This window comes from Plodia interpunctella, chromosome 6 (genome assembly GCF_027563975.2).
Source record: "Plodia interpunctella isolate USDA-ARS_2022_Savannah chromosome 6, ilPloInte3.2, whole genome shotgun sequence".
Classification (NCBI taxonomy): domain Eukaryota; kingdom Metazoa; phylum Arthropoda; class Insecta; order Lepidoptera; family Pyralidae; genus Plodia; species Plodia interpunctella.
The window spans coordinates 5,882,244-5,891,472 of NC_071299.1; the positions used below are offsets into that span (position 1 = coordinate 5,882,244).

The 9,229-nt window shown below is 33.0% G+C and overlaps 2 protein-coding genes across 2 annotated transcripts; one reads left to right on the top strand and one right to left on the bottom strand.

Moving 5' to 3' along the window:
* Positions 1–403: 403 nt before the first annotated feature.
* Positions 404–2,711, bottom strand: LOC128670552 (uncharacterized). The gene is made up of 3 exons (XM_053746300.2): positions 1,929–2,711; positions 1,751–1,853; positions 404–1,403 (listed from the first exon to the last, which is right to left on the bottom strand). Exons 1-3 carry the CDS (start codon positions 2,639–2,641, stop codon positions 1,218–1,220), a joined length of 1,002 nt encoding a protein of 333 aa, XP_053602275.1. The 5' UTR covers positions 2,642–2,711; the 3' UTR covers positions 404–1,217.
* Positions 2,712–3,573: 862 nt separating this feature from the next.
* LOC128670553 (uncharacterized) lies at positions 3,574–8,275 on the top strand. The gene is made up of 3 exons (XM_053746301.2): positions 3,574–3,934; positions 5,071–5,262; positions 5,902–8,275. The coding sequence occupies exons 1-3, from the start codon at positions 3,780–3,782 to the stop codon at positions 6,497–6,499; spliced, it is 945 nt and encodes a 314-aa protein (XP_053602276.1). The 5' UTR covers positions 3,574–3,779; the 3' UTR covers positions 6,500–8,275.
* The last annotated feature ends 954 nt before the right edge of the window (positions 8,276–9,229 follow it).

Consider the following 9,229-nt stretch of genomic DNA (forward strand, 5'->3'; position numbering starts at 1 on the left):
TAAAGAACAATCAGAATTAAAAAAAATTAAAGTGACGCCACCGCCTGTGCGGTGAAAAGACAAACATATTCTGTAGACTGGGAGAAAATTAACATAGAAATAGCTGTTGAACATAGTTTTTCTCTAAATTATAACTCTTTAGTAACGCCACATTGGAGAACGATTTAGTATGGAGCGTTTGGACGAGCCCAAAAATGTGTGATTTTATTTTTGTCATATCTTTGAGAGCATTGTCATATCACAGTATGTTTGAACTGTCGTTACTAATAATATAAGGGCCTTCGAAAAATCACCAAAATAAAAATTTGTCATCTAAGTACCCTATTCTTGTTATAGTAGGAAATAAAAATTTGTATGTTTATGTCACCGACAGTGTAATAATATGAATGTAATGTCTATTAAGTATTATTGTACAAATTTATTATTAGTATTTTGCACAGGTACCTACTAGTAGTACCAGGGATATCACTGCTATAGCTGACGATATAATAAGTCATTTAAGTTTTTATTGTTAGATATTTTAATTGTATATTACGTTTTAATATATACCCATATATATTTATTTCGATCTTAGAAGATACATAACATTTTTAATGCAAATGCAACTCGAATATTTGAATATATTATTAAAATATTGATGCCATTTATAGCCATGCTATGCCATAAAATAAACAAATATGTTCTTTATGAAAAACTGTAAAACAACCACAAACTTAAATAATAAAATAAAATGATTATAATCATATCAATCAACATTTAAAATACATGCCCTAATAGTTATTAGGTCCAGGAGATGTATTTTTAAGATTCTGCATTATATCTGCATCCTTCGATACCTTAGTTAATTTATTTATTGATACACATGGGCCGAGCACGGCGATGCACTTACTATTATTATACCTACCTGTCAAGAGAGAAACCGTTTTACTAAAAAATATTTTCAACGATATACTTACGATGTTTAAAGTTAAATGCTTCCTAAACGCTTATCATTTCATTTTGAAATGGCATTTTCTAGTTAACTACCTCTTCGTTCCAGATGTATAATGTACTAGCTGAGCCCCGGGGTATGTATTATTCCATGTTATTGCTACCCGTGTACCAAATCACAACAATCGGTCCAGTAGATTTTACGTGAAAGAGTAACATACATACACACTTCCTCACAAACTTTCGCATTTATAATATGTTTAATAAACTTTTTTAGGAAGATGTTATCAATTTGAAGGTTCATTAGAATCTGTGACCGTCTCAGACTCTGGAGTAGGTTTGGTGGCGAGGTAGCGCAGCGCCCGCTCAATGGCCGGAGGAATCGGAGGGGGCGTGGGAAGGTGTGCGCCTACCGGCCGGTAGCCATTTTCATCCGCTGTGTAAGATAAGCTAAAGTCTTGGCCATTTTTATCCTGAAATATATTATTAAATTATCAATGCCTATACACTTTCCGCAAGTTCGTCAAAATTCGGTGCTTTTGACGCATATTCTGTTCATCCTATCGACGCACATATGCCGCAAAAAAGGTAATATACAAACTGGGCTATGACCGTTGCTTCGTGTCGGCATCTGTCTGAATTCGCCGATAGTAAGTAGGAGCCATTACAAATTAATTTTGAACAGTATCAATTAAAAATATTGTATATTTACTAGATTATAGTTAAGTGCACATTATGTTAAATTTTCCTTCACCTTCAATAGCTGGGTAAATTTTAAGTAGTGGACACATTTTTTCCTAAAAACTGTAGGTAAACTTACCGTATATGAAAAACCTCCTACTACAGCTTCACCCTTAGAGTTATCATCGTATGATTTTAACTCGCCAGTACTAAAAACTTGCGTGCCATCTCCACCCTCGTAACTAAAAAAAACGTGCTTTTAGTCTTAAATCTCTTACAAATAAATAAACAAAATGTAAATATCATATATAAAGTACCTATATCGGAAATCACCGCTATTGCCAAAAACTTTGTTTTCAGATTGAAGAATTGGTATAACTGGATCACGTTCCCGACTTCCTTGTCGAACCTTTGTTTTATCAAGAACTACTTCTTTTTTTGATTTTCCCGTTTCATTAATTTTTTCTGTTGATGTTTTCTGTTGTTGACTTGTATTTTGTATATCTACTATTGGAGTATCATTATTACTTAACATGGTTTGTTCTACATTATCAGGACGACGATTTAATTGATTTTGATTTCGGATTTTAGATCGCCGTAATGCCTTTCTATGTTTTTTCACGTTGGTAGGTTTGTCATCATATATTACTGCTACAGGTATTTGGAGATTATCTTCAGTTGTAACAGATATTCTAGGTGTATCTGTTACTTTGTCCGTATCACCAGATTTGACACTAAAATCACTAGTTACTCTAATTACCGTCGGGGATTTATCGTCACTAATTTTCTTATTAGCTTCAATATTTATATTAGTGTTGTTTACTTTATGATCAATGGATTTTCCTTCTCGATCACCATCTTTATCGTAAACGATTGCAACAGGTATTGCTTCCTCAGGCGGTATATTGTATTTATAGACTTCTCTCACAACTCTGTCCAGTGTTTGTTTATATGCATCATTAGGTATGTCACTACTTCTAACAACATTTATAAAGAGCAAAAATATCTTAATAAAATTAGTCATAAACATTATTTTAGATGAAATACACTATGCAACTTCACACACACGCGATTGAATTCGTAATGAATATGAATCAGATGATCAACTTAAACCAAGTAATCTGTTTTATTTTTATATTTGTATAAAAAATACTAGTCTGACAAGAATTAAACTCTTATTTTGTTTTTATCTAAGTTCGTTGTAATCGTGACATCAACGTTTGTATAGTCTTTGTATATGCGGAAGTTTTGTCTAGCTTGTTTGACAATTAATTAATCAACATCATCAATCAAATTATTTTTTTGTTTGCGTAACTTACAAAAATGTTTGGATTTCATCGTTAATAATAAAATAAGGCTGTTTGCCAAATATTGTTTGGGCACTGATTGCTACAGCATTGGGCATACATTTTTGGACGAGGTCTAAAAACAACAATCGCAAGCGACATAATGTCATTATTTATATAAGCTAACTAGGTATAGGTATAGGTACTAATATTATTTCTCGTCAATATGTATCCATTAGATATAATGTGCAATCAATGAACATTGATATGTACAATAAAAAAAATATTTCTTTCTTTTCGAATGTATTAATTTTTTTGGCTGCAGAAGATTCCGGGAATACGCTCAGATGAGAGAAAGGCATTTAAAGTGGAATCAATCAGTTCACACGACACACATCTTAACTAGGTATATATAAAAATCACAGTCAAACAATTTCAGCACTGCTGAATTATTTCGTAAATGACAGCATCATCCGTGTCAAAACCACGGCTTCAGGTGATTTTGTGATGATTTAACCTAAATGACACAGATAAGATAGTGTATTGTTTACAGGTTCAACTATCGAGAATATAGACCAACGGCTGCTCCGCTTCGATCCGCAAAACATGGATTTTTGTCTCGATAAAAGGGGGTCGCTCCGTCTACTTCTAATCAGAGGAGCTCGTCAACAATAATGTCTCATTGTTGACACCAAGGCGATTGTGCAATTTTCCGAAGAACCTCTCTGTCAAGCGCTAAGGTTGAAGTATTTAGCGTCCACTAAGGCTCGTTCCGCCGGAAGGCGGGGGGAGGGTAGTGTAAATATCTGAGTCTTACATATAAGTGTTCATGAAGTCTGGAGTACCATTCATCATTAGGATTCTGGAGTGTTTACAGTAAAGATGTTTTACAAATTAATATGCGTGTGTTTGGTAGCGAGGTGCGTTCAGGCGGCGCCGGCACAGGGCGACACGCCACCGGAAAAGCAGCAGCCGACAGTGATCCCAATTGTTTCGCAATCAGACGAATTGGAGCCAAATGGCACTTACAAATTTAGGTAGGTACATGATTACATTATTTTATGTAGTATAAAAATTTAGAGAATGTAATTATAGCTCAAATTGAAATAAGTTATTTTCAGTTTTCACGAATATTGAGATCCGGAAGTGCTTTTGAACTTGCAATTTAACTCACCTTCGGATGAGCTAAAATTAAGCAAAATCATAAAATAATTTTAAGAGTACATACGGTTGTACTTTTTTACTACTAAAAGTGTAACTAACAGCTTTTCTTTACAAACAATACATACAATAACACCTACTATTTTGAATACAAATTTTAATTAATTAAACATTTAAAAATATATATAGATGAGATATAGATGAGAGAAAAAGATATATAGAGATTGGGCATCTCTAATTCATAAAAAATCTACGTAAGAACTTACTTATTAATTTTCTGAAATGATAAAAATATATTGATTGATTAATCTAATCCAACCGTTAATACATTCCATTAGTCAATGGACAAATTCCATTATAAAAAAAATCAGTTGAGGTTTCAACAAAATTAATGTTGTTAATAATCCTGTCTATTTGTGAAAAAAATATAAAAAATTAATCAGCTAGCATGATATTTAATTTTATCGTGTATATAAAAAAATGTTAGATGAATGTATGGTTAAATAATTAATTTAACTTCGTTAGCCATCTGTGTTTTTGTAATTAATAATTTTTAAACGATCGTGGTAGTTAAACGATGACAAGAATTCAGTATTGATATGGATTTAAAAAAAATACGTTCGTTAACAATTTTTGTTTTTTAATACTTTATCCACAGATTATGATTTTGATACTTTCAGTATATACTTACATATAATAAAACATCTGCCGCGTTTGTCTGTCTGTCTGTTCGCTATAAACATAAAAACTACTGCACGGATTATTATGCGGTTTTCACTAATAGATAGTGTGATTCCTGAGGAAGGTTTTGGTATATTATTTATTGTATTTTTATTCGAGCGAAGCCGGGACGGGCCGCTAGTATAACATTATATTGCTTCCCTTAGACCGCTTCGTAGGTCATATTCTGGCCCATATTCTTATCCATTAGTAAGGCCAATGCTCCAGGAATAGGTACATTAAAATTGTTGATATAGATTATAGAAGTAAATATTTTTTAAATTTATTTCAGCTATGAAACTGGCAATGGGATCAAACGTGAAGAAACGTCGTACGATAAGGTTTTACCAAAGTCGGACAGGAAAGGAAAGTCGGACAGCAGCAATGAAGGAGGCGAGAGTGACAGTGATGAGAGCAATGAGATCCACGTGCAACAGGGATCATACTCGTATACAGCCCCCGATGGCACGCTCATTTCTGTGAGGTAAAATAAATAATCACTTCCCTAAAAAATACAGTTTACCTACCTTCACACTGACCCCTTCAAACCGGTGTTAAGTTGGGAAATAAATTTCTCAACATTCACACAAACAATCATGACTAAGAACACTTTCGATTAAGTCACGATCGCACAGTTTAAAAAAATAAATAGACTAAAGTTTGAGAGTTACGATGCACGACACGTTAACAGTCTTTCCTCTCTTTGTGTTGAGGGATAATAATATATACGTAAAAATAGAGCATAACAAGTAAATATTGTGTGTGCATATAATATAGCTTCTGTTTCATTTGAGCTCCATGTTGTGTTTGCTATTTAATTTTGTTAAAACAAAATTTTATAATGTAGTATTCCGAAACCAGATTCATGCTATTTTTTGTATTCTTACCTAATTAATATTTATAGGCATAAAACATTGCCAGACGCTTGTTTCTACTTACCTCTTTATCTTATCTTCACAAGTTATAAATGTAAAAAGAATAACTTTTTGTTTTTTCAGAGTAGATTAAAATTAGGTCATTCACAGTTTCTTGAAGACATGAAAGTGTGATTATGTGTAAAGTCTCGGGTCAAAGTCAAATGCGAAATAATTATATAATATTTTTTCTTTTCTTTTTCGAATAGATACATCGCTGACGAAAATGGTTTCCGACCCATCGGTGACCATATACCCAGAGTTCCTTCTCCGAGCTCCGACAGCTCTAGCGAAAAACAATCGGCAGATAGCGCTAGTTCCGGATCTGCACCAGAGCCGTCGAAATCTGAACCACAAGCACGCGACACTCAACCATCGGAACGTGCCCCTGAGACTCCTGAAACGCCTGAAAACCCTTCAGACAGTGCCACGACTGATTCCAATAAACCAGCACCATCAGAAGAATCATCCACTCCCTCACCGTCTTCATCAGCAGCTAACGACGCTGCTTCGACTACAAATTCTGCTGAGCCGTCTTCGACTACTGCTCCTGAAGTACAATCAACTACAAATTCAGAATCTTCAACAGCAGCACCGGAAAGTTCTAGTGCTGATATAACACCAAGTGAAGTTGACGCTTCTTCAACACCCGTATCTGACGCATTATCAACAGAGTCATCATCTGAAGCTGCATCAACTGCCAATGCTGCTACCACCCCTGTATCTGAAGAATCATCATCTCCTGCTGAATCAAGCGCCATAGACGCTTCAACGACTGAAGCCGCGAATACCACCCCTGCTGTTTAAGTTTACTTGACTTGATTGGATTAAGCTTTAATATGACTAGGGTAAAATAATAAAATTGTGCCATCTTCTAATTACCTGTAATCTTATAGGCTCTATTTGGAATTATCTTTAATGCCAAGTAATTATATCTGTAAGGTCTTTTCGACTTGAGCCTATACATTTCTTTATAATTTTCAATCAAAACTGCTTCTTTAATTTTAATGTTTATAACTGCTTTTTAATGGGCAATAGAGTACTATCTTATATAAGTTATTTTATAAACAATAAAAAGGCAATGTGATATTTACTATTGAAATTGGTATAATAATTATATTGAAATTTTATAAATTATATACTTAACTACCTTACAGTTGTTTTAAAACTTAACAAGAAAAGATAATAGATTACTTAGGTAGGTATGTATTATTTCTTGTCTTTGTTCGTTTACATTAAAACTTGAATTTCTAAACTGCTGAATAATAAGATTTAATACGTACTGGTAATTGTTTAAACTAAAATTTATTTTCTATTCTGAACGAATACCATTCTAGAACTAACACTAAATCAAGAAAAAATGTTATTTGGTATTTGTTAGAAATAGAAAAAAATTGAGTAAAAACAAACACATTTTGTTGTTATGAGATTGGAGTTAATCAGTGCCTGTAGGCATCTAGCATGACGATTGACCTAAAGACGACCGTTATCTATCTGTAGTCAGATTAGACGTAAGCAGTCTAGCAGATTCTCATGTTGTTTCCATATATTGAAAATAATAGATGATGAAAATACTCGTAACCGTATATAAAACCCAGATTATTTTAAAAAATAAGGGCATTCGTCTTCAATGATGATATATGTGTATAGACAACCAAGGATAAAATCGTGCGACGACGTGGAGAAGAAAAGTGGACCCTGGGTTCTAAAGCTTATCGACTGAAGATGGAAACATGGTACAAATTGCCGGCCAGCACTTGTTTACCACACTTGTCCTATATATTACTTAATAATATTGACTTAATAATACGCTACTTTAAATAAAAAGGGTTCGTGCTAAATCCCGTTAATATAATATGTTAGTTATAAAAAGTAAGGTAAACTAGGTTTGAATTTACATATTACCTAGTATGATATGAGATATGCAAGTCTAACCCCCTTCGACCTTTGGTTGTATTTTTACTCATTATTTGAGACTATGTTGTTCGTCTTCATTCCATGTTAAAATAATAAACATCATAGAATAAAATCGATGAATTTATACAAATAAATATATTACGACAAATCACACAGATTGAGCTAGCCCCAAAGTAAGTTCGAGACTTGTGTTATGGGATACTAACTCAACGATACTATATTTTATAACAAATACATATATAGATAAACATCCAAGACCCGGGCCAAATGGGGGGTGAATATTGATTGAAGTACCAAAGTAAATTTTTAACAAGAATTAAAATCCATATTTGGTCCAAATTAAATATGCCAAGTAAACATCGCAGTTAAGTTCACAATAATAAACTACCTAATACTGTCGTTCTTAATAACGAGTCAAAATAGGCGTAAAATGCAAAAACCTTTTTGTAATACTTACAGGTAATTAGAAATTAGAATTATTAAAATTAATCTATAATTAATATTCGTTGTCAGTTTTAGTTTCATGATACTGTTGTGTGCAAGAACAATGATCCATTAAACTTTCTGTCAGAGTTGGAGTAGTAGCGTATTGACTGTCAAATGATTTATTTATTTATGCAGTTATACATTTTTTCCTTACACAATATAATAGCTGTTCTCATTTTACTAACAGTAATATTATTCAGTCTTCAATATTGTAATAAGAAAGCAGACTCTGCTCTCACACGCTCAATGGCTGAGGATGAAACGACCTTCTTAAATTTCGGCTATAAATCCTATAGTCAGAACACAATGTTGACGCGTGCCGATGCAAATTGAAATATCGCACATCAAAATGTCAAGATCAATTCACAAACGCACAGTCGTGAAGAGACACTCGTTTCTCCTCTCACTTATTAAGAAATAAATGATACAAAATATTTGAAACATAGAATAGGATTGTTGCTTTAAATGAAAAATAAGAAATGAGCCACTAAAATATTTTTTTAATACTTGAAAAAAAGTTTACAAACAGGATTGCAAAAGTGCTATCTATAAAATAAATAAATTTTAACATGTGGACGACCACTAACTAGTGGTCGTTTCCTGTACTCAATTTCTCTGCGGCACATCACTAGTAAGTATAACTACTTACCACTGACTGAAACTTGAGGGTTCAAAATAGTCGAATAATCTTATTTTTACGAATGTGCATTTGAGAATATGATATTAAGCGAATGAGAAAGCTCCTCATCTTGTGTATCTTTATTCAAATACCAATCACAACATAATATAAAACAACTTTTTTAATAATATAAAAAAAGCTTTTCGCTGTTTGTCAGTACCTATGTATGCTTAGATTTTTGAAACTACGCAACAGATTTTGATGTGGATTTTTTTAAATAGATAGAGTGATTCATGGGTTAAAATGTATATCTTTTACCTGAGCGAAGCCGGGACGGGCCGCTAAAATTGAATTCATTTTATTGCAGAATAAAATGCCTGATCAGAATGAACACGTTGAAACGTAATTATTTCATACGGCGCTTTCATGAAAATCAATACATATAATAAAATTGAAGAAAGGTCAAATTTGTACATTGGATATATTTTTAAAATTCTTCATGGAATATACTTAGT

Bases quoted from the DNA above. Each gene is read 5' to 3' on its own strand.
- LOC128670552 (XM_053746300.2), bottom strand. From the start codon at position 2,641: ATGTTTATGACTAATTTTATTAAGATATTTTTGCTCTTTATAAATGTT. The intron at 1,854-1,928 runs GTACTTTATATA...CGTTTTTTTTAG, and splicing joins AGCGGTGATTTCCGATATAG to TTACGAGGGTGGAGATGGCA. The intron at 1,404-1,750 runs GTAAGTTTACCT...AATATATTTCAG, and splicing joins TAGGAGGTTTTTCATATACG to GATAAAAATGGCCAAGACTT.
- LOC128670553 (XM_053746301.2), top strand. From the start codon at position 3,780: ATGTTTTACAAATTAATATGCGTGTGTTTGGTAGCGAGGTGCGTTCAG. The intron at 3,935-5,070 runs GTAGGTACATGA...AATTTATTTCAG, and splicing joins AATGGCACTTACAAATTTAG to CTATGAAACTGGCAATGGGA. The intron at 5,263-5,901 runs GTAAAATAAATA...TTTTTCGAATAG, and splicing joins GGCACGCTCATTTCTGTGAG to ATACATCGCTGACGAAAATG.